The sequence below is a fragment of the Caretta caretta genome, chromosome 9, assembly GCF_965140235.1.
Source record: "Caretta caretta isolate rCarCar2 chromosome 9, rCarCar1.hap1, whole genome shotgun sequence".
Classification (NCBI taxonomy): domain Eukaryota; kingdom Metazoa; phylum Chordata; order Testudines; family Cheloniidae; genus Caretta; species Caretta caretta.
This window is the reverse complement of record NC_134214.1, coordinates 16013505-16039364: the sequence shown is the minus strand read 5'-3', so window position 1 is coordinate 16039364 and position 25860 is coordinate 16013505. Positions and strand designations below refer to the sequence as shown.

The 25860-nt window shown below is 42.6% G+C and overlaps 1 protein-coding gene across 3 annotated transcripts in view; it reads right to left on the bottom strand.

The window, feature by feature from the left end:
- The window catches only part of PLD1 (phospholipase D1), a 126515-nt gene that overhangs the window by 75654 nt on the left and 25001 nt on the right, over positions 1-25860 (bottom strand). For all 3 annotated transcript variants that reach the window (XM_075132111.1, XM_075132112.1, XM_048864019.2), the window contains 5 exons: positions 5960-6145; positions 4452-4579; positions 3971-4116; positions 2950-3058; positions 2398-2463 (listed from right to left, as the gene is read on the bottom strand). In XM_075132111.1, the coding sequence (XP_074988212.1) occupies positions 2398-2463; positions 2950-3058; positions 3971-4116; positions 4452-4579; positions 5960-6113 (603 nt within the window). In that variant the 5' untranslated portion in view covers positions 6114-6145. The remainder of the gene's footprint in view (positions 1-2397; positions 2464-2949; positions 3059-3970; positions 4117-4451; positions 4580-5959; positions 6146-25860) is intronic.

The window sequence follows — 25860 nt, the reverse complement described above, 5'->3', positions numbered from 1 at the left end:
CTGAGGTCCTATTGTAATTATGCAAAGTGTGGGCGATTAATGGTGGTTTAGAATCTTGATGGCTCACATTGACTAGGACAACTGGTTGTAAATGGTTTATTTACCTGCCAGCCCTCCTGTGTACCTGTGGGCCAACCCAGGAAGAATGAAGACTAGGGGGTCTTACAGTGACAGGTGACTATGTCACATGCTATTGAATCCATCTTAATCCTTGTACTTTTCCATTGATAAGGCGGGGGTGGGGACAAGCACAGACAAAAGATTCCCGCCTTCTGTCAAAGCTACAAAAGGGGGTGGAGCAGGACAAAAGAGGCTGCCAGTCATGAGAAAACCCCTGCTTACCACCTGAGATGTCTGCTGGATATATAACAAAGACTATACTGGGGAAAGGATTGGGCCCAGACTAGGAAGGAGTCTGGGCTGTGAAAGAAGCTTATTGGAACATCTTTGAGGGTGAGATATTACCTGTAATCAGTTTCTTAGTGTATTAGGCTTAGACTTGCGTGTTTTGTTTATTTTGCTTTGTGACTTACTTTGTTCTGGCTGTTATTACTTGAAACCACTTATATCCTACTTTTTATACTTAATAAAATCACTTTTTTTAATTAATAAACCCAGAGTAAGTGATTAATACATGGGGGAGCAAACAGCTGTGCATCTCTATCAGTGATACAGAGGGTGAACAGTTTACGAATTTACCCTGTATAAGCTTTATACAGAGTAAAACGGATTTATTTGGGGTTTGGATCCCATTGGGAACTGGGTGTCTGGGTGCTGGAGACAGGTAACCTGCTGAGCTGTTTTTAGTTAAAGTCTGCCGCTTTGGGGGCATGGACCAGACCTGGTTCTGTGTTGCAGCAGGCTAGCATGTCTGGCTCAACAAGGCAGGGTTCTGGAGTCCCAAGCTGGCAGGGAAAATGGGCTCAGAGGTAATTTCAGCACATCAGGTGACAGTCCCAAGGGGATCTCTGTGACCAAACCCATCACAGGAGCTGCACTGGAGAAAGATGGGAGAGAAAAACACAGCTGCTCATGGTCCATAGGCTTTACCTGCAGAGGGCCCAGGGTGCAGATAATGCATGTTTAGTATTTTTTTTCCCTAACATCCTGTTTCCAACCAGGACTTAATCAAGAAGTCTCTGGCGTTGTTAGATTAGTGGACAATATCAGAGAGATCTGACAAGGCAATGCCTGCACACGGGAGTGGCAAAATGGATCCAATGCCACATACTCTGAATTAAATCTCCCCCTCTCAGCATACACCACTGTCCACAACAGCAGAGATTCTCTAAATGGCAGCCAGTTCATTTGAGGTGCAGATTTCCCACTGTAACATTAACATATTGGCCAGCATGGGAGGTTATTTTTGCCCTGTATAACAGATACATTTGGCATGGGGAACATTGAAACAACAGTACACATAGTGAGCAGATGTACCCCCTTAAAGATGTAAAGTTGAGTCTACGTTTCTGTCTCATTTTAAAACCAAGTGTACTCAATTGTTTTGTCTTGCTTAGAAGGATAAACTGCCTCTGCTTATTCAGTAAGTTCTGCAACAAACCAATTTTTGGTGATGATACAGAAGAGAAGTAATAAATCCTTTATGTGGGGTCAGGAGAAGGGGGAATAAATGGCCATGGCAGTGGAATGTTATTCACATACAATTATGGCCTCTAAAGTCTCCTCCAACTAGCACGTGAGAAATGTGGACAGTCAATGAGGTGAAACTCCAAGAACATAAAATGGCTTTCAAGAGACAAATTCTTGCACAATATGGGCCAAATTTTGGATATAACATGAACCATCTGACTTCAATGAGGTTTCATAGGAATGAGGGAACATATAGATTACCATGTCCCTGTGGAGGTGATGAATTACTTGGGGAAGCCAGGGTGCCAAATTCTCCTCTTATTAATACCAACACAAACTTGCTGAAGTCAATGGGGTTGTTAGGGATATAAGCCAAAGCACAGTTTGGCCCTATGAGGTTAAATTCACAAGATTCCCAAAGTGAAGGTAACATCTGACACATAGCAGAGACCCCAATTATTTAGGCATTTGAACCTCCAACCAAACATCTTAAATGCTACCCAGAACCAATCAGAACCCAGTCACATTACATGTGTAATGAGCTGTCTGCACAAGACTGCCCTTAACAAGCAGGTTGTCATAATGTGTTGTAGTTGTGACACCCCAATAGCTTGATAGTATAGCATTTTATTTGGTTATAATCAGATTCACAAGGACGTTGGAGAAAATATTTGCCCTAATAAAAATGGCTGCAAAATGCTTTTAATATACCTCAGAGTAAACGACAAGATTTATTTCTCTCAGTTAAGTACTTATACATGAAAAGAATATTCATTTGTTGCTTAAGCTATTGTACAGACTACTTACCGTTCCATGGTAGGTCCTGTACATGGGCATTTTTAAGATCTTTGTCAAGTAGTCTTCCAATTGTTTCTACAATGCAAGCATGAAAACTTTAGATAGGATGTAGGGATTACTATAAAAATCTAATTATATAGCTACAGGAAGTAATGAAGAGAATCAAAAACAAGCCACCGCTTGAATGAAAAAAAAATATACATATACATATGCATGTAGCAAACCCTCCACTGCCCCACAATATCCCAGCAAAGGGGAAATAACTCAGATCTTAGCAGAGGGAGTGCTCCGTGAGGCAGTCTCTTCCACTTTCTGAGCAGGGACAATTTGACTCTAAACTTGGCAGAGTTTCGGTTCACCAAGCAGAAGAATTTACCACTAGCAAAACAGAAGGCATCTGAACTTGGTCAGAACACAGCTCAGCAAACAAGCTGGCCCCCCAGAGTGAAAGTCAGAAAAATCCCAAGAATAAAATGGACAGCACAACATGTCAACAGCCTCCCTTCTATCAGCACACCCACATCTCTGAACAGAGTATTTAGAAGAAGGAAGGACATTTACTCTTCTACTAGAAAAATGTTCTTCTCGGACCATGTTCTCAGACGTGCGTGGCAGACTTGGCATCTGCCTCGCTTCTCCCCTTTTGACACTTTGTCTTCTAACTGTGTGACTGGAAGAAAAAAAATCCCAGATTATTTGTCTGATCAGTAGAACGTGAGTGTCTTTTCCTCTGACACAAAAGTCCTGACATTCTATTTAAAACTTTATTATAAAATGAGGGACAGGTAGCGAGGAAAGATAAGGGTAGGCGTAAAATCGTCTAACAAATCATTGTGTACAAATCAATTCAAACGAAAATACAATGCAAAAAGCAGAGGATATTGGACCAAATTCTCCTTTGATGCAAATGTGGCCACAGATCCACTGACTTCAAATGAGTTTTGCCTATTTAAGCAGAAAGGAATTTGGACCATGTTCTTGGACCATTATGTTTCACTAATCCTTATCCTTTCATATCTCTACCCTTACCAAAATCCTTACTCTTGTTTCCTCTTCTGCCCCCTAGCTTCCTACAGTCTTCCCATGCCAAACTATCCTTTTGTAACACTCCACCACTCAGGCCTCTCTCCACGACTCTCTTTATGTTTGGAGCTCTGTCCCACTCCTTGGGCCCAGTCCTGCCAGCTCTGAGCACCTCATTAGAGTCACTGGGAAGAGGAACTGAGAGAGCTCAGCACGCTCAGATATAAGGCCTTAAAGGTAAGAGACCACATTGTGCCATAAATTTTGAAGCACAACGACCCAATGATTTCGATGGGAAATTCTGCTTAAAAAACTGACTGCACAAAATGTCCCACATGCTTTCTACATCTTGCAAGAGAGAGATCATTGGATCATTCAGATTACTGCTGCTTGCTATTATGTTGATTTTGAGCCTGATTCTCCTCTCTTTTATACCAGGTAAATCAGGAGTGATTCTTGGAAGTCAATGGAGTTACACATGTGAGAATCAGGCTTTTCACGTCTTTCCAGTGCAATTTGGGCCTTGAACCATATTTGTAAGACTGCATAAAATAGTTACCTCCTTGTAGGGATAGGAATTCGTATGAAGGCTTTGTATCTCAGCAGTTCCCTGTGAAATTCTTGAAAGTTCTTGAATTTCCTTTTCACTTGCCATGTAAAGTCCCCATGTGTGAATTCAATAGTGTAAACATTTGGACTTGGTACCTACAAGAAAGAATAGCACCAGTGTTTCAGTACTCAATGGGTAATCTTCTAGCATTAAATACTCTAGAGTTTATCATTTTTTATTTAAAGGTATTTCCATTTCTTATTACTTTTAGTTATAATTTTTATTAGACTCCAAACAGAACAGGCAAAGATTATTCATATTGTCCTTGATAGAGTTATTCCCATACAGACTTATTCATATTTTCTAAAACCCACTAGCTGATTTACAGAAACTTAACTTGTATGTGATGTGTTAACATGGTAATAGGAGCATGAAATTAAAAATGGGATTGGGATTTAAAACAATGTTCCAATAACATTCATATTCTGACCTTTTTTGTTGAGGTAAAGCGTTCTACTTCCAGAACTCGGACTTTAATTGGACATCCGGTTAGATATGTCTGTATATGAGGCTCTTTGAACCCTTGAGTGTTATAAATTGCAGAGAATGGGATGCCCACTGCAAATGACCATAAAATAGCAATTAGCTTAACACTATTTTAAACTATGAATAAGAGTGTAATAGCCAAGGGATAATGTAACAAGTTAATAATGATTATATAAAATCTTGAAGTTCTGTAGTCTTATTTTTCCCCAATGCATATCATGCCTTATTCAAATGTATTGCACCTAAGCTCATAGAAGCCTTCGAATTAAGTGATCTGACTTTAAGAGTTCAAATGCCAGATATAGCACTTTCTTATCATTAGATAGGGTCAATGGTTACCTTGAGAAATACAGTAAAACCTCAGCAGTTTGCACGGAGGTAAGCAACAAATTCCATAATTCATGCACCAAATGAGCAGCCTCACCCATCTCCTCAGCAAAGATTTAATAGCAAAGTGCTGTGATGAGGTCTTCTATCACTAAGTCTTCATCCATGTTACAAAATATATTACAGGATGTTTACTGATGTATTATGAGGTGTTATCAGGAATAGTTAAAATTAAATTACACTTGTCAAATAAGTGAACAAAAGGGTGTTTTGTGTAGGAAGGTTTTTTGGGGGGGGGATATTTGTGTATGTTTGCAGACTTACTTATTCATCAACTTCTGCAATTTGCAACAGGTTACCCAGGTACTAATGGAAATTGTAGGCAAGACAAGAAGCAGCATTTGACCAGTTTCAAGGTAGTTTGTACGTATTATTTTAAAGAGTTCTGACACAGCTAAGTGTCAAAAACCTCAAGTAGATTAGAAAAAAACATTAATCCTGTTTAAAAACAAAAACAATCAAACAAAAAAGCCACCTGCCTTTATTAGATAGCTAGAAATGCATAGATGACAGACAGACAGGTGCAGTGATGTGCAGCTGCTGTGCCAAAATGAAATGAAGGGTTTATACCTTAAAACACAACAAATTAAAGGAAATCCAAATTAAATCTTAAAGCTTACTTTAGGCCTGATCCAAAGCTTATAGGAACCAGTAGGAGTCTTTCCACTGATTTTAATGGGCCTTGGATGTGCTTCTTATGGCTCATTCTTGATGAGCAACTCCTACAAGGTGCTCTGAATTCTCAAATCCAGGTCTGATCCTTCATGATGCTGAACACCCTCAACTCCCAGTTTAGGTTGAGGGCATCACTAAGTTTTTTGTAGGCGTCACATAGTACTTTGCAAGATGACGCCATCACTTTAAAGTTTTCACAGCCCTAAAGAACCAAGCACAGTTTCACGGGGGCCCACAAGAGCTTCAAAATCCTGGCCCACTCTCTCACACTCTCTCCACCCACACTCCCTAACACCATCTAACTGAAAGCTTCATCTTCGCCTCAGCGGAACTGCATTTCTAAATCCTAGTGGGACATATGGTGAAAACAGATGGACACTACTAACTCACCGGTTGTTTTTGGATCATTTAACATGTCAGCATCCACCTCTTCCCCCTCAAAGTGAAGCTCCCTGGTGTCCAGGTTCTCTATTAAATTGCTCATGTCTGCAGCAATTTTCTTCAGCGTCGAGGTATTTACTCTTCTTTCACTGCTCAGTGACATCTTAAATGCTCGCTCACCAACAACACAGGGGGCTGTTCAAGGGAAGGGATCAGCAATGTTATTGTTTCTGCAGCATCATACATGATAAGTTCAAGCGGTTGCAGGTGAATCTAGCTGTGGTTAGGGGCCTGGTGTGTGGAGACCCCTGGCCCCCCCACTGTCTCTCTGGCAGCATAGCCCAAATGGAACTGTAACCTTGGATTCCTCCAAACTCTCACAGCCTTTGGAATGCCCTCTAAATGCACACTACAGCATGCCTGCCCCCTGTGGACACAGAAGAGGACAATTTCAAGGGAGTAGGGAGGGCTCAGCAGAAAAGTGAATGCAGCTTCAGGCTAGAATGGAAAACTTCCCTTTGATGTCAATGGCAGCAGGACTGGGGCCCCAGGACATTTACATTAAAGGTTATGTGTTTTCCATTTAAAATACTGATGATTTAACTATGAGGGCTTCACCAGAATTGGATGTCACTCACTTGGAATATGTCTACACAGCATCTGGGAGCAAGCCTCCCAGCCCGGGTCAACAGATTTGTGCAAGGGCTTTAAAACTGGCTGTGTAGGTGGTGCTTTTATGTTGCGGGTTGAGCACCCAAGCTCCAGCCCAAGCCTAGGGAGGGGGTGAGCTCCAGCCTGAATTGCAGTGTAAAAGTACTGCCTACACTGTGATCTTTAGAGTGCAAGTCCCACTAGCATGAATCTGTTGACCCCATCTGGGAGGCTCTCTCCCAGATGCTGTGTAGACATCCCCATAGAAGCACCCTCTTGGTCTGATTTTAAATGGAAAGCAAACAGTGAACTTGCTTAGTCAGTGCATTAATGTGCAGCTAATTGTGTAATAAATCGTACATGGGATAAAAACACAAAATACAACCCATTGCCCTGTCTGGTTCACTAACATTACCAGCTACAACTGATTCATACATAGCTACGTTTTCAAACCGGTGCTGCACAGAGAAAGAAACATCCAAAGTCAGTAGAGGTTGTTACCTGCTTTTTCCTTGGTGATTAAAACAACACAATTCCTTGTATTAAAGGATCTTCTAAGGCCTCCTCTCTCCTAGTATCTGTGCACAGGGCTGGCCTTAGGGGTGGACCACCCAGGCAGCCGCCCAGGGCACCCGGTGGTCTAGGGGGCGCCGTGCGGCAGTGCAAACGTGTGCACTGCTGATGTAGTGTCAGAAACTGCTTCCTGGGGGGCTTCCAGATTTCTCCCTGCTTCCTCCCAGCGGAGGAACATTGCGGGGCGGGGGAAGCGGTGACACACAGATACAGCTCACCCCCACCCCCAACATTCCTCTGTGCCCCCATAGGGGGTTTAGAGGGGGAGCGAGGAGCAACACCAAGTGCTCCATGCATACAGGTCACTTTCCCCACCTGGGCTGTGCTGTGAGGCAAGCATCAGAAGCTGCTGCTCTCTGACCTCCCTTTATGCAGCCCGGGTGGAGAAAGTGACCTGGATGCAGGGAGCCCTGACGTCGCTCCTTGCTTCCCCCACCACCCAGCCCCCGAGGGGTGTGCAGAGGAGCAGCGTTCCGGGGAGAGTGGGCAGCAATGTCAGCTGCTCCATGCATTCAGATCAGTTTCCCCACGTGGGCTCAGGACGGGGGTGCAGGGGTTGGGGTGAAGAGGGTGCAGAAAAGGGGCAGTGGCTGGGGGTGCAGGAGGGGAATGCAGGAGTTAGGAGCAAAGGGGAACAGTGTAGGAGTTAGGGCACAGGAGAGGGCAGGGGTGAAGGGGGTGCAAGGGCTGGGAGTGCAGGAGCTAGGGGCAAAGGGGCTGGGGGGGTGCCAAAATACAAATTTGCCCTGGGCACCATTTTCCCTAAGGCTGATCCTGTCCATGCACCTCACAATCTTTAATGTATTTATCTTCTCAACACCACTGGGGGAGGGGAGCAGTGCTGTTATCCTTATTTTACAGATGAGGGCCCAAAGCACAAAGAGACTAAGCGATTTGCCCAAGGTCATATAGGAAGTCAGTGACGGAGGAGAAACCCAAGTCGCAAGTTAGTGTCCTAGCCACTGGACCATTGTTCCTCTCTAAAGGGCTTGTTACAAGTTACACAGCACTTGAGTAAATCTCTGCATTGTTAATGAGTCTGCTGGAGGCTACACCTAATACTCTTTATGTTAGTGGAAGAAGCAGGTGGTGAGCAACGGAAAAACAGCATCAGAGTCAGGTCATCTGCAACTAAGCAGCAGCATTTGGGAAGGCGTTTCCTGCAATTATGACTAATGTACTCCCTACTTCCTTGTCCCCCTATTAGTAACCTGAGTCAGTGGAAAATCTGGAGAAAAAGAGACATGACACAAACCTAGTAAAATCTTACATCACTTTTTGTTGCTAATGGGTTTGGTTTCATTTTTTAAGATTGTCATAAATATAAAGGGAAGGGTAAACCCCTTTGAAATCCCTCCTGGCCAGGGGAAAGCTCCTCTCACCTGTAAAGGGTTAAGAAGCTAAAGGTAACCTCGCTGGCACCTGACCAAAATGACCAATGAGGAGACAAGATACTTTCAAAAGCTGGGAGGAGGGAGAGAAACAGAGGGTCTGTGTCTGTCTGTATGCTGCTCTTGCCAGAGACAGAACAGGAATGGAGTCTTAGAACTTTTAGTAAGTAATCTAGCTAGGTATGTGTTAGATTATGATTCCGTTAAATGGCTGAGAAAAGCATTGTGCTGAATAGAATAACTATTTCTGTCTGTGCATCTTTTTTGTAACTTAAGGTTTTGCCTAGAGGGGTTCTCTATGTTTTTGAATCTAATTACCCTGTAAGATATTTACCATCCTGATTTTACAGGGGGGATTTCTTTATTTCTATTTACTTCTATTTTTTTATTAAAAGTCTTCTTGTAAAAACTGAATGCTTTTTCATTGTTCTCAGATCCAAGGGTTTGGGTCTGTGGTCACCTATGCAAATTGGTGAGGCTTTTTATCCAACATTTCCCAGGAAAGGGGGGGGTGCAAGTGTTGGGAGGATTGTTCATTGTTCTTAAGATCCAAGGGTCTGGGTCCGTAGTCACCTAGGCAAATTGGTGAGGCTTTTTACCAAACCTTGTCCAGGAAGTGGGGTGCAAGGTTTTGGGAAGTATTTTGGGGGGAAAGACGCGTCCAAACAGCTCTTCCCCAGTAACCAGTATTAGTTTGGTGGTGGTAGCGGCCATTCCAAGGATAACGGGTGTAATATTTTGTACCTTGGGGAAGTTTTGACCTAAGCTGGTAAAGATAAGCTTAGGAGGTTTTTCATGCAGGTCCCCACATCTGTACCCTAGAGTTCAGAGTGGGGGAGGAACCTTGACAAAGATTTATTTTCCTTTGGCTCTACTGTCCAATTTGCAACCCTCATTAAGATTCAGCAGGGCTTACCCACATGAACAAGCTCATGGCTTCAGTTGGACTTCTGGTGTGAGTGCAGCACAATATGATTAAAGGTTGCAGGATCAAATCCCTCATCCTTAAACACAGTTATGTTTAACCCCAGATAATATCCTTCTACATATCAGCATAATAAGAGTCCCATCAATCTTTGTATCAACACGCAGCTTGACAACTACACTGAAAAGGCTCAGTGACAGACTGTCAGCAGGCGTGAATCAGAGTGGTTTTAAGTCAGTCAATGCAGCTAAACCCATTTATACCAGCTGAGGATCTGCCCCACTTCAAAGAAATGATTTACAAGAGTCACATGTCATTTCTGCTGTTAAATTTCAAACAAAATATTTGGCATGATTATTAAATCGTTTGCTCGGAAAGGGGGATTTGTAACTTTTGGAAATAATTCACTTCACCTTTACAAACAATAATTCATGTGTTTAGACACTTTTAAAGGAGTATTTGTTACTCTCTGGGAATAAAGGTAATGCTATGTAACTCTAAAAAATAAAAGGATTGGCTGTGTCAGAAAGCAAATACCCATATTCCATGCAGGCAAAGCCAAGAAACGCGGGGTCGGATTCTCCATTCAATTACATCAGTGCAAATCCAGAATCAGTTCGGTTTCATGTGTGTAATAAAAGCGTGAAATCAGGGTCAAGCCTAGTGCATCAGTTCTGTCTGCATGATTTTTAAGCATGTTAGTGGTTCGGACACCTTCCAATCATCCGTGAAGCTGCTTATGTCACAGCAGCAAAGAGTCCTTGCCTGGGCTAAAAGGGATAATACTTCCAGCTAATTGTAGATTCATTGAGGACTCTCATAGACTTGTCAGATGCCTTTCTGTCTAAGTAAACACACACACACCTAAATACCTCTCTGCCCCATTTGTCCAAGGAAAGGAAATAAAAAGTATAGCTTAAAATGCAAAACTACCAAACCACTCATTTTCATCCTCTATTCTATATCTCTATACAGCCTGGCCTTTAATGCAAGTTCTGCATTAACCTGAAGAACAATGCTATACTTCTCCTTGTCGTGACCAGATGCAAAAGCAACTCACTTGTGCCCAGGAGACCTACATTTTTGTCTCCTGCTGTTTAGAATGGTCCTACTATGCTAGCTCCTTGCGTGCCTCTGCCTAAGCTCTTCATATGGTACGTAAACCACAGTCACGGGAGCAGATTTCCTTTCAACCCTGAAGACAGGTAAGCTAGAGTCTTTACAGCCACAGTTGACAGCCCTTTCAAACCAGCCGGAAAGGCATATTCGATTATGGTGGCACAATTTCACCCCAGTGACTCCAGTGAAGTTTCACCATGTGTGTGTTTGATGACTGGCTCCACAGAATTGTAAAATTCCAGATGCTTCCAGATCAGAATATACAGTCCACTAGAAAACATGGGTCTCCCAGTGCACTCACCTCACCAGACCAATTACTGACATTCCAGAATAACACAGAGAAGTTTATAAGTGTGATTTCATATTGAATACAGCACCCGATACTGCACTGTTAACGTCAGTAAGAGCATTGCCTAGGCTGGTGGATCAAACCTACAAGATAATAGTATATTTCATTTCCCGCCCCACCACCATAATGATGTGAAATTATTTTACTAGGACATTGCCACTTCTAGCATATGCATGCCATTAAGGGATGGCCACTAGCAGCATAACACTGCATATTTATTCTATCTGCATTTATATCTGGAAAGGAAATAGAATTTTCTTCAGTCTGAAAAGATGTGTTTTATCCTTCTAAGTTCAGCCCTATGAATCATGATGGCAACTGGGCTTGCAAAAGAGCAGGGTTTACATGGTAAAAGTTAATATAGACACAAATAATGATTTTCCATCTTTATCGCCCACTGTGCAGGTGATAAAGACTTGACGAGAAGAAATGGCAAACAAGCCATTAGAGATTATGTCAAGGATGAATATATACGAGGTGGGTTCGGTATCGATCATAACGTCTTCACCTTCCCTTCGTTCTTTATTGTGCCAGGCACAAGAGTCCTGCTTGTCAGATGAATTGACATAATAAGTTAATGGGTAAACTATTAACAAATGTATTGAGTCTGGTTATTTGCTAGGGGCTGCAGCAGGCCTGTTTGCCAGTGGATAACTTAGGGAAGAATTCTCTTTCAGCTACATCTGCTTTCACAGTAGCAGCCAGACAGTACAAGTCAGCAGGGTGCAGCTGGCACAGGCAGCAGTGGGGGTGATAATTTGCTGCTGGTACAGACGGACAATCCCCTGGAGCAAAGCAGGTGCAGAGACGGAAGTATGGCTCCGTGAGCCAGAATTCTCTCCCTGGGACGGGCAGCAACATGCATTCCTTAGTACAGGTCATGTCCCTGTGGCAAAAATCTAGCCCACAAGCCATAAATTACCAGCTCAATTACTACCTATTCCCTGTCTCTCACCCCCCACACACACCTGACCTCACCCCAATGTGACCTACTTAAGGGCTGACCAGAATGGCAGCTCCTAAGCACAGGGGCTGCTACTGATTTGCTGCCACCAGAAGCAACTTGCTGGAAAGGCAACAGGGAGGAGCGAGGAGCAAGCAAAGCCATGGCTCACCTCTTCCCCACTACATGTCAACCATGAGAACTGGCTGGCCACACAGAGGGAATAGCAAATTACCCCTCCTCGCCACATACACACAAACAGCACAACCAGGGCTCTCTGAGAAGCACCAAGTCTCCCTGTCACATACACACAAACAGCAAAACCAGGGCTCTCTGAGAAGCACTAAGTCTCAGTGAAGGGGCAGCATGCCTCCATACTGCCCTTTACAACGAGCTGAGTCTAACAGGTGCAGTTTAGCTCACTAAAACTTTTGCTAGGGAACAGTGGATTGGTTTGGCCTTGTTTCAAATACCTGAATATTGTGAGCGTGAAAGCTGACCACCACTCTGAACGTTATTGGGCTCATGTATTGCCTAGAGGCTTCAAACACGGGGGGGGGGGCGGGAATCCACTGAAAGAACAAGGTGTGCAGTGGAGCAGAAATGAGGGTAGAATGAAAAACAAGGAGAGAGAGACAGACTGTGAATACAGAATCAGAAAGGGCAGAGAGAAAAATTCTATGGAAAAAAGTAAATACTGTATATGCGTCATCCCACTGTGCCAGCCCAGTTTCTAGCAGTTTTTCTCTCCCTAATAACATAGCTTGCTCCACCTGCGTCACATTGCCTGTCTATCATAGACTGTGAGTACAAGCTTCTCTTCATCTAGCAAAACACAGATCTGAAATCCTGACTAACCCTTGAGGGCAGGATTTAATTACAGGAAGAAAGGACTGAACAAAAATTTCCTTTATTAACCCTGAAAAGAGTGTGATAGGTTTGCATCATCTCAAACGAAGGGTTGCCAGTCCTGCAGTTTTATCATGAGACTCATGAGAGTTGGTGGGGGTTTTTTAAACCCAAGCTCCTGGGGTCAGATCATCACATGAGAATCTCAGCTTTCGTTACCATAAAAAGTTTCTAGTCCTTGTGGATGTGGGGGGAAACACTTGCAAACGTGACCCCTGAAGATTCAAAAATCAGAAGGCCAATAAAAAGAGCGCAGATTTTTTTTTACTCTCCTGATTTTCATTCTGCCCTCATTTTGGGCGTCCTGGCTCATGATTTTTGAACACACAGGGTTGCAATAACGCAGACTACATTAGATTCATTCATCCCCAATTTCTTCCATTATATGTATTATGTTAGCTAATCGATGCCTTCACCACTTTGTAATGAGGTTATGATGCTGACACAAACTATTTTAAACACTTATCAAAGACAATGCGATAACCTTAATTTAGGAAAAATTCAAGTTAGCAGTGCTGGCTTCCAGCAGAAACAGCGATTTCCTGTTAACGCTTCCCAGCATATGATGCTGTGCATGCACTCTCATCCTCACTGAGACAAGCACTCTCACAACCACTGCTGATTAGCCTAATTTCAGTTCTCATGACCTTTCTCTCACCTTAGTGACCTTTCAGTGAGGTTTCTTAGAAAAATCTCCAGTTCCCATTCTTGGTTTTGTGTCGCAGCTCATAGTACTTTGGCAGGACACCACGTTAAGTCTACTAATTCAATTCCTGTGTACGGTGTTGAGAAGACAAGACTTGTGATTTTCAGAGTCTCAAGCAAGAACAAGAGCAGAGGAGGGAAAGAAAATAACTGAACTATGCATTCCCTTTCTTCCACCCCTGCTGCTCATGAGTTGCTGCTGAGTTAAGCCAGGACCTCATAAGGCCCCCAAAGCACATTGCCCTCAATAATCATTTGCCCTGCTTGTGATGAAACCTGCCTCTGTCTACATTCTTCCCAATTCTTCATCTTCCAGCCTTGAAACTCTGGATCTGGGCTGCTGCCGCTTCCCACAGCTCCCATTGGCCGGGAATGGTGAACCATGGCCACTGGCAGCTGTGGGCGGCCATGCCTGCAGACGGTCAATGTAAACAAACTGTCTCGCAGGCATGGAGGCTCTTTTTAAAACCAGGTGCAAAACCAGCAGAAGCCAGGCCAGACTACACAGAGATGCTACAATAAAGCTGGGGGGTTTTTTTATAGCACAGAACAGTCCCCAAAACAGGAAGTCATTTATGTTGCAAAACATTCCTATTAGTCCAATAAAAACTAGACTTAATCCAAATCTAGAATATCAAAATCAAACAGCCATCCAGTTTTGGATTCAGATTGGATCCTGGATCTAAATTTCATGACTAAGGCCCACCTCTATTCAAAATAAACATACTACAAAATTATTATTGAGAAGTAAAACTCATGAGAAAATCTCCAGGAGCAAGAACTCAATATCTTGTTCCTGATGACTCGTAGCTGCTACCTTTTGGCTATATTTGGTTTGTATTATTGATTTCTATAGTTTTTCTTGTGAGAGACACTCATTGGCAAGCCATGAGTCAGCTAGACTGCATAAAGAGAATGCTTAACCATTGGCACCAAAAATCCTATGACTCAATCATATGAATTAGACTCAGAGTTGGTAGGGAGTTTATAAGCCAGATTCTGTTGTAAATCACAAGCAACTCCATTTAAGTTACTGCATATATTATTATTCATTATCTGTACTGGTAGCATCAATGAACCCAAGTCATGGACCAAGACCTGATGGTGCTAGGTGCTGTACAAACACAGAACAAAGATAGTCCTCTGTCCCAAATAGCTTACAATCTAAGTATAAGACAAGAGACAACCGATGGATGAAGGCAAGTAGATGGGAGAATGCAAGGACACAATGATGATCAACAAAATCTCAGCATACCAGTTGACTAAACCACCTCTACACTAGAAAAATTTCCTTGTTACTGATAGTGAGTATTAGCAACAGGTGAGCTGAATGAACACTGAGCACCGTTTATCTGCAAGTTTAGATAAGGACAAACCATGTTGAGCTCCATTCCAGAGAATGTGGTTAAACCTTGAAGAGGGGTGGGTTCTGATGCTTTGGGTCAATATCTAGCTGAAACCGATTCTTTCATCTTGCAACTGCACAGTTCTTAATCACTGATGCCATAAGTAGTTATCATCCCAGTGGCAATAAATGACTCACCTAGAAATAACTGTTTACGGACACAATTAAGTGTCCATTACAAACTTGACTCCTTTCTACACTTGTGACTTCTTTCCTCATGCATGTTTTGCCCTATTAGTTCATTTCATTTTTTTAGTCTCCTCTCTGTATTAAAGATTGATCATCTTATCCTTACATGCATTGTCTCATCAGAGTTGGTAAGGACTCATACTGAAAAGAAGTGAGAAATATGCCAGTTTTCCATTGCACTCAGAGCATTTCCCCACCCTTGGGGCCTGTCCTTGGGACCTGTCTCAGTCATGCTGTTTTCCCTTTCCAATTGTTGGTTTTGTTTTAATGCTTTGCAAAACATGAATGTTTATAGAAGAACACCTGATTCTGATCTTGCAACAATTTTACATGATGTTACTTCACTGGCTTCAACTGTTACTCCAGGTTTATACTGGTTCAAGTGAGATCACAATACAGCTCTGTAGGTCTGGACACATTTTAAATTATTGTTTTCTTAAGCCTATAATTTGCAAATAATGGGCCAGATTCCCAACTGGCATCAATCACGGTAGCTTCAGTGGAACTAAGCCAATTTATGCCAGCTGAGAACCTGGTCCTTTAGCTTTAGCAATTGGTTTATATGAAAACAGATACATATGAAGAGAGTAGAATATAATTGGTTTATGGACCTAAAACCTTTAGTGAGTTCCACAAACTGTAAGGATGCACGAAGCAACGGATTTTGCATTTGGATCTCTGTCAAATCAAGCACACGAACAGCTCTCTATTGGCTACACATCTAATTAAGTTCATAAAAATAAGGTATTCTTTCCAAAGTCAACAGTAACTAATATGCTAAACTGGTTTCAGAGCTGCCTTATTAAAAGCTGCATATTTCCTCTTCAGAGATCCTCCAGGATACTCATGTAGATCTGAGGCTAGCTGTTTTAGCAGAATACAAGCATATCGCCAGTTAATAATGACTGCTGACAGTCCCTCAGATACGTAATTTGTCCAGAATTTTGGAAAGCTGCTTCTGAGGTGAGAATTTAACTCTAGATAAATAGGAAAGAACTGAATACATAATTTACAAAGTTACTTTTGATCTTTAGTCCATGCACTTTCCAAACAGCTATGTTTATTTAACTGGCCGAGGTAAGCAAGGACCTACCCTCAACTTTATGGCATTTTTTTCTGTTTGTCTGTCTAGCTATAATGCAATAATGTCTGAATGCTGTGCCTGATCAACTCTAAAATTTCAGGGAACATTCTAGGCATCAACAGGCAAAACCCTATTGATTTTAGGGAAAACTGGAAAACCAGAAGGGGGAAATAGGGGACACATGGAGCTCCTGCCATCTGGGTAGATGAGCCAACAGCTTCAATTGAACCGCCTCAGTAACTGTAGACTGATCAAAGAACCACCTGATGGCAGCCATTAGCACCTTCCTGCATAACATCACACCCCTTCTCAGCTCTGCTCATTCTCTCAATATTTGAGATCCTACATTAAAAAGAAAAGAAATAAGAATGGTGGTAAGAAAGGGGAAAATGGGGGGAAGGGAACATTGGGAGTGCACCCAGCACCCTTGGCATGGGGGGGAAGTTGGAATGGGGGCACACTGAACCCCTGGTGTGAAGGGGGAAGAATGGGGGAGAATGAGGGGGCTGAGGACATGAGGGACACACAGAGCCCCTGGCAGGTGGCAGAGGGGGAAAACTGGGAGGGCACACAGAGTTTCTGCATGAGCAGGGAATGGGACAGCACACAGAACCTCTGGCAGAGGGGACTGGGAGAACCTGGTATAGAGGATTGGGAATAAACACGAAGGCCTGCCGACGCCGGGGAGGAGAGCAAGGGGGATATTCAGAGCCTCTGGCAGGGGAGGTGGTGAGGAGAGTTGCAGGGAGTCCCTGAAATAGAGGGGAATGAGAAGTGGCATACAGGGAGCTTGTGGGGTCAATGGAGGGACGCAAGGAGCCCTGATCTATGCTATTCACTTGGCCTACAGAAGCAACTAAGCGCACAACCCTCTAGTTTAGTTGCATTTGGAATGTTAAGATTTTCCTTGTCTATCATAAACAACAGCAAATACCTTATAAAACCAATGGGTGATTTTAATTATTTTAATGCTCACATTTACAAAGGAAAACGCTTTGCCACCAGCTCAAGTTTTATATGTTATTCAACACTGTTCTGGGATGGGTAGACAAACAGATTGCCAACTGCCAAGTTGTATTTTCTGCATTAAATTTCAAGTGCTATGTGGTGAGTGACAGCACTGGAATCCAATCTGGCATTTGAATCCAAATGCATTTAAGTGGATTTATGGCATAATTGGACATATTACAGTAGTTCCCATAACTCAGAAGAGCCAAATTCAGCCCTGGTACGCTGCCTTTAACTAAGCTGTACCTGCTTACGCCAGGGCTGAATTTGGCACTAGATATCAAAGTTTCATGCACCCTTCTCAGTTCTTTATGAAGAGTAGTCTATCAAGACAACTCAACTGCCCACTTCCCACCCTTTCCTGCTCATTCCACATACCCCTACACACACTTGTGCAGGTACTCTCTCCCTACACACAAACCAACAATGAAAATAACCCATGCAGAAGAGTAAGGGGGTGCCTTGGCCACATGCTCCTCTGTTTGAGTTCATTGGGCAACTGAGCTCCTGTTATTCTGCTGGCTGTCACTTTGACCTCCACTGGTGATATTCTGTTTCCTCTTTTACCCTGTTGATTTTGTTAACCTCCCTATATGAAGAAAAAGGAACCCCAACTCCTGTAAATTACATTTTCCCAGACTGCTACTCCCTGGTTTAAGTAAGTGCTACATTCATTGTGCTTCTGCTTCACATGACCTTGATGAACTTATGCTCTCAGAGATACACTATATTTAGTGTGTTACGATTATGATAAATGTATTCAATTTCCTTGACTTCCTTCCTACTGTTGCAGACACACCTTTCATTCTAAAGCCCTTTGTAACAAAAGGGAGAATACAGCTGAGTCCAGTACATAGTATGAAATCTACTTCCGTTCTGAAAAAAATCTAGCTCTCTGGTCAACTCACTTAACAAATTGCTACATTCACCATCATCCTACTTATGACTGATACTCCAGAGTCTTTCAAACTTCATCTCTGTAAGGCTCTTTTCAGCTCTACTGTTTACATAAAGTTTGCAACTTACTAGTAATAAATCATATCTTAATGTGAGGCCATATCTTTCCATTTTCATTCATTTTATTATTTATTTGTATAGCAGTAATTCCTAGAGGACCCAATTTGGACTCCACTCTGCTCAGCACTATATACACACATAACGAAAAAATAGTCCTTGCTGAATGTAACTATGGGCCAAGGACTTTCCCCCTCTGTGGATGAACGCCCACTGATTTCACTGGCAGTTCCTGACGTGGATCAATGGTAGTGTAAAGTCCTGTGAATCACTGCATTTTGCCCTTTCTCTAGCAAATTAAAGTTATAGGTGCCCTCTTGTAGCTAAACCAAATGTCTGAAAACTTATTCACCAGCTCGGGTCCTATATGCAGCAGCTCCTGCGCCACCAGGCTAGATATGTGCTTCTTTGAACTGGGAATCCAGAAGCTAAACTGCTGTTTTTCCTCCCAAGCTGTCCCTAAAAAGGAATTGGAGATGTGAGCCTCCAACCCTTACATAAGTAGTCCCTGCTCATGGGAGTACTCCCACAGCCTTTAAGGGGACTGCTCGTAAGATTAGGGGCTGCTTGTGTCAGCGAGGTTGCAGAATTGGAGAATGTGATCTGTTTCGGGAAATACTAGAAGACGTGCACAAAGGGATTGTAAACTGGAATCGTGTAGCAAAACTGTTGTCCTGAAGGCTTTTGCATAGCCTTCTGGGGCCCTCGGGAATATATTCATTGTATGGGCATTTTGGGGTCCCCATAGGTTTATGATTAGAAATTATGACAAACAGTTGACAAGAACAAGCACTTACGGACTTATTAATTGGAGGCACGGCACTGAAGGAGTGAATATCAAAAAGGGAGGGGAGGGGAAAAGGGCTATTAAGAGAGAGAAGGGAACTAAGATGCATTTTCTGAATTAAAGATGAACCGACCATTATAAACTTAAATGGTTAGATTCCAATTTCAGTTAAATTGGTGTAAATCCAGAATGACCGCATTAGCTTCAGATTTGCACCTGTTCAACTGAGATCAGAAACGGGCCTATTAAACGGTAATCATGTTCATTATAAAGAAAGAGCTGGCAGAATAGGAGTCTGTTTCTAAATTAAATAAAACTAAACACCAGCAGATTTATGCAAAGTAGCATGCAATACACTGATTGACATTGCCAACAGAAATCTTTTTAGGATTCCTTAAAACAGCACATAGATTATTACATCATCAAGGAAACCAGAGCATCATAAATATTGCCAATGTACTTAAATGTATAACCCATCAGCCCTGCTGCCAAGTGGTTACCTACACACTTCCAATAATATAACAACAGAATAAATATTACTTCTTGTCAGTTGTTGTGCCCATTTGGAGTATTACTGCTCAGCAGGCTTTCAATGGACAATTTCGGTAAATACACAAGAAATACTTGGGGGTAGGGAGAAACAAAATATACTTGGGCTCAGACATAGATACCTACGTCTTGTTTGCTCCTTTTCCCACTGGCCAAATATGGCCAAATTGCCACAATCTCATTAAAAACTCAGCGTGATCAGGCCTGATCTCATGAATTTCTTTCTCAGTAAACATTTCTAAGTTGCCATGGACCATCTGTTATACTGTAAGGGTCCGATCCAAAGCTCATGGAAGTCAGTGGGAATATTTCCATTTACTTTAATGGGCTTAGGATCTGACCCTTAGAGCACTGATTTTTAATATATAATAAATTAAATGTTCTTTTCAAAAGCATGTGTTTCATAGGATTTCATATTTTCAGACTTTATAGCCTTTTAAATCCCAGACCAGCAGTCCTTACCACGCAAAGATCACGTGATCATGCACTCAGAAAACTGATAAAGACCAGAGACAAATTTCTGCATGACAAGTATGTGTGTTACATACTGCTTCAGGATAGCATTCTCTAGTTTAGATTGTTTCCATGGCCCTTTAAGCATGACTGAGAGGTAACAGTTGCAATTCACTAGGTAGATCTGAGTGCTGATATGTTAAGTGTCTCTGATTGAGCATTCAAGAAAATACCAAACAATGCATGTTTTGCATTCTTTATAGAAACATGCCAAAGGAACCACATAAGTATATTTTCCTGAAAGACTTCATTTCTGAATAAAGAGAACACATTTGTACAAAATAAAATGATTCTACGAGCTATTTATTTTCTTGTGTAACAGAACAATAATAAAGCTCAGTCTCTCTCAACCCAAATATCTCTGTTTCATTTGTACAGTGAGATCACTTGACATCACAATGTGTTGTCAGGGAAATGATTAGGCTATCACAAGTTATTTATACCCTGTCAGAAGTGCGGATTATATTATTACCATATTGGTCTCTGAACCCTGGCTCCAGAGGCCTCTATCAGAAATGGGCCTGACTTGTAGTAAGTAAAAGGTAAAAGGCAATCACGGCCCCAAAGTATTTACAGTGTAATTTGAGACAAGTTGCAGCAACTGAGCACGCTAAAAAGTGGACTCAATTTCGTAAATGAAGGAAAAAAAAGGCTAAGAAACAAATATATCTGTGTGACTCAGAGTAACAGGCAAAACTGGCATCATTTCAGAGAGCTTGGAGAAGTATTGGGAAAGCAACTCTAAGGTGTCTGATCCTTTACGCATTAGTAATGTTCCTAGGTAAAAGGATTAAGAAATATAAAGGCACCTCACCAATGGGGCTTGTAGCATGAAAGCGTGAGAATGGTTCAAGGCAAGTTACTGCATGAAACAGTGGCCAGGAAAAGCCAGGATACAGTGAATCATCCAGCTGCACAGGTTTGGACAAAGAATGCCACAGAGCTGATCTGTTGAGCGACAGTGCCGTTTGTTTCCTTGCACTGCAATGCTGGTTTGTGATAAAGATCTGTCCTTCAAGCTCCAAGTCACTTCCTTTATCCCTTGCATATCCAGAAACATTAGGTACAAACAAGCCTGATCCTCCATTGTCCTGCACCCTGTGTAATCATTTACACCATAATGAAGAGAGGGTGAAGCAGGTGTAAAACATTATATATCCACTTTGCACTGGTGTAAATAACATCTTCAGGTTCAGAGCACAAGAAACAGGCCCATTATGTTTTGATATGGAGCCACTCAGCCCCGGGCTGCCCTTAAAACATAGACTGACTTAGCTATGTCGCTCAGGGGTATGAAAAAAAATCACACCCCTGAGCACTGTAGTTAACCAGACCTAATCCCGGTATAAGAATCCTTTCATCAACCTAGTTATTGCTGGTCAGGGAGATGGATTATGTACATCAGTGGGAAAACCCCTTCCATCAATATAGGAAGCATCTACACTCTGAGCACTACAGCAGCACAGTTGTAAGTCAGGAAAACAATGGCTTGATTCCCCTTCTGCTGACGCTGATGTGAAAAAAGTTAAAACATTTTTTTAAAAGATTGACATTGAAACAAAAACTTTTTGATTGATCCTGCGCAGATTTTTTTTCAAATTATAGGTGTGATGTTGCAGTCCATATGTTTTATGGAAATATGCTAGTGAGTGTGAATACAGAAAGGATGTGGACAAATTGGAGAGAGTCCAGCGGAGGGCAACGAAAATTATTAGGGGGCTGGAGCACATGACTTACGAGGAGAGGGAGAGGGAACTGGGGTTATTTAGTCTGCAGAAGAGTGAGGGGGGATTTGACAGCAGCTTTCAATTACCTGAAAGGAGTTTCCAAAGAGGATGGAGCTAGGCTGTTCTCAGTGGTGGCAGATGACAGAACTAGAAGCAATGGTCTCAAGTTGCAGTCGGGGAGGTCTAGGTTGGATATTAGGAAAAACTATTTAACTAGGAGGGTGGTGATACCTGGGGGAGCAAACAGCTGTGCATATCTCTCTATCAGTGTTATAGAGGGCGGACAATTTATGAGTTTACCCTGTATAAGCTTTATACAGAGTAAAACGGATTTATTTGGGGTTTGGATCCCATTGGGAGCTGGGTGTCTGGGTGCTGGAGACAGGAGTACTTGCTGAGCTGTTTTCAGTTAAGTCTGCAGCTTTGGGGGCGTGGTTCAAACCCTGGGTCTGTGTTTCTAGCAGGCTAGCGTATCTGGCTCAACAAGACAGGGTTCTGAAGTACCAAGTTGGCAAAGAAAACGGGCTCAGAGTAGTTTCAGCACATCAGGTGACAGTCCCAAGGGGGTCTCTGTGACCGAACCTGTCACAATAGGTTCATGAAAGCTTTTAAGATTTTGATGTTTTTGTCTCGTTTCAGGATGGGGAAAAAGTGTTGTAATCTTGAAACTCTCTTGGGACGGGAAAATCTTCTCCCGCAGTAACAACCACAACTCAGCTTGTTAAGCATATGAAATGGAAAGATGTCTGTTCCCTCCTTCTGCAAAATATTAATAGGATTATTACCCTCACATTGTTAATTCTGCTTGTATGTTATATCTCTGGTACACCTTTGTGTGTCTTGTTTATTTAGACTCTAGGCTCTTCAGGGCACGGACTGTCTCTTACTCTATGGCTATGTCTTCACCAAAAGCTACTGCTGTAAAATCCGAGTGGAGATAAACACAGGTGGAGACTTTTTTACCTCAATGTAGCTAGTCGAGGTCAATACTATACCCCCCCACACCTGCAAGTTTACCTTGACTAAGGTAAAAGCTCCTTGAGCCTTGTTTCACTAGGACTGTCCTTGTGCACGTGTGTTTATGTTTGGTAGATGCAGGAGATCAGAAAGACTGCAACTCAAGGTGATAAAGAGTGGAAAATATTGCAGAAAACGATCAGTAAAACAAAAGGAACAAAAAAAAAAAAACACATGAACTATTGCCTGTACAGAAGTGCTAGCTAGCTGAGATAATAGATAGTCCAGGAAACACACACCCAGGGGAAATCAAACTGTCTAGTTTAGCAATGCCACACCGACCTATCAGATTTAGGACCATCACATTTATATTGAGCCCCACACTCAGGTCATGTCTTTACTGGAAAGTCTGTTTAGACACTGAGATCTGATCTACACTATAAATCTATGTTGCCTGTGCGATGTAGTTACACCATGTGAAAAATCCACTCCCCTGAGCAATGTAATTATACCAATCTGACCCCCTGTGTAGACAGCGCTGTATCAGCGGCGACACAGCTACCAGGTCTTGGGAAATGGATTAACTATGCTAACAGGAGAGCTCTCTCCAGTCAGAATAGCAGCATCCTCACTCAAGTACTACAGCAACACAGCCGCATAGGTACAGCTGCACCAATGCAAAGTTTTAAGTGTAGACCTGCCCTGAGAGAGAGAGCGCGCACTACCTCAAGTTAGCTATCTTAATATAAAAACCTACACCTTTCTGACAGTGAAGAAATAACCTTACTCTATGTCATTACAGTGCCTAGCCCAATGGGACCTTTGGGCACTACTATAATAGAAGTAATAATACATTACTCCTATGTTACTTTATCACTTTGCCCTGTCCCTAATCTCAGTATTAGCAAATTTTGGTTCAAACACAACGTCTAGAGTGGCAGGGTCCTTCCCTGCTTTTGCCCATGTGAATAATGGAGTTATTTTGTATATAACAAGTTTTTGTTCTTCTAGGCATAAATGATTCATCTTTCTGCCTGCATCTCATCTTTCTCCTCTCTTAGGGAGAAGTAGAAATATTCACAGATTGTTTAGAGACTTTCTGTTCTCATGCATCCACCAAACATAAACACACATGCACAAGGACAAACTCACAGAAGTCACTTTCCACTCCTATTTAGACAGATGGTTTTCTCAGAGATTAGAACGCCTCTGAAAAATACTAGAGCGGGCGAGTTGTCTGACAAATGAAAAACAGGTTTGGGCTTTGATTATCTAATCTTCCATTTATATTGCTTATTGACTTTAATGATCCAGAAAGCATCTGTGGGGAGCATGTTCTTGGGATGAGTGATACGTCTGAGCCAGGTTTGACTTAGACATGATCCCGACACTACATGGAATCCCTGGGATAGTACCACTGAACAATGTACAGATCCAGTGTTCCCAGCTCTCATGATTTCATAGCAAGTCTTATGATATTTGGTGGTGTTAAATCCCCAGCTCCTGGAATCATGTGATTAGGTGAGAATCTCAGCTTTCATTTAAAAAAAAAAGGTTCTAGGCCCTAATGGCTGCAGAGAAAAGCTTGAAAATGTGAACCCTAAGGGTTCCTATGCCAGAACACAAATAAGAAGAACTCCATATTTTTTATTATTTTTTAAAAATCTCGTGATTTTAAGACAGACAATCTCATAATTTGGGGGGTGGGTTAACTCATAATTTTTGAACTACTAAGGCAGTACTTGGCAATACTAAGATCACAGATAGGCATCTGTTCCTGTGCAAACGCATATGTTTATATATTACTGACAGGCGGTGCTGCTACACCACCCACAGCACAGAAGGTACGGAGCTGTGAGAGGAAGGAGAGAAATGTGCTTGCCCTCCTCCTCCCACTCACTGGTTCTCCTGCTGCTGCTTCCCCACTCAATGCAGCACAGCAGCTAGCCTGAGTGGAGAGGAAGTTCAAGGAGGACAAGGAGCAGAATCAGAGGACACACTCAGAAGCCTCTTCAACTGTAAACCTTTCCAGGGCAGCGTGTGTCTTTTTTCCAGCCTTACCCAGTATAGCGTTGACACTTAATGAAAAGTAACCGCAGGCCAAAGCCTGCTGTCTTTACTCGCTGTCCACTCAATCCTTTCTCAGTAAACTCTCAACAATGTCAACAGCAGTTTGCCCAAGCAAGTAAAAACTGTGTAAAGATCAGTGAGGCCGACTGCCCCTTCCTGCAAAGAAACATTCAGGACAGGGAAATGGAGAAAAATCTCCACAAGGTCCCTCGCTGAGTTTTTAGACAATTGTTCCGCTGGGACAGAGGGGCCTACCAACAACTCTAGCAACTTCACTTGGATCCCAGGAGCTCAGCAGGAAGGCAGGGCTATCCAGATCTAGACTCTGCTTTTGAGGGCAAAGGAGAAGCTGAGGGAAATGTCGGTGGGCACCGCAGCTGACCTGGACTAACTGGAGTCTCTCTCTCAGACAACTTAACAGTTCTGCAAGGCCACTTCCCCATCCCTTTCACAAGTAAATGGAAATGGGGTTGGCGGAGTACGTGTACTGTGGTCGTACACCTGGTGGTGACACCTGTTTTTACTAATGAAACCAAAGTCCACGATAGCAGAAAAGAGAACAAACAAGCTTCCTGGAAATATCATGCAATTTTCAACATCGGGCCATCTATTTCTCTTGTGCTAAACAAAATCAAGCTCACTTTTGCTTACACAGCATCAACTAGATAAACAGAAGTATTGGTCTCCAGGTGAGGCTTTGTGTCACTCTCTCATGACTCATGGTGAACTTATGATGGACCAAACCAGAAACATTTATCTGAAGCATCCCTCTCTCCGTGCCCTGCCCTCCAGAGAAAACTGAACCAGACCTGAACTCCCCTTAGGTTCTGTAAAAATAAAAACCTGACCAACAAAGGTTTTGTAAAAACCTAAACCAAAATGTGACTTCCTCTGTGCAGCTCTAGCCAACATGATGCAAGAGCATCTTGATGGCTCAGGAGTGAGTCATGTTCAGCCCCTCAGGGTGAGTTTCCACAGAACAGGACTTGTGAGGGCGAGGTAATAAAGAGGGGGAAATGTAGTACAAAAATGGTCAATAAAA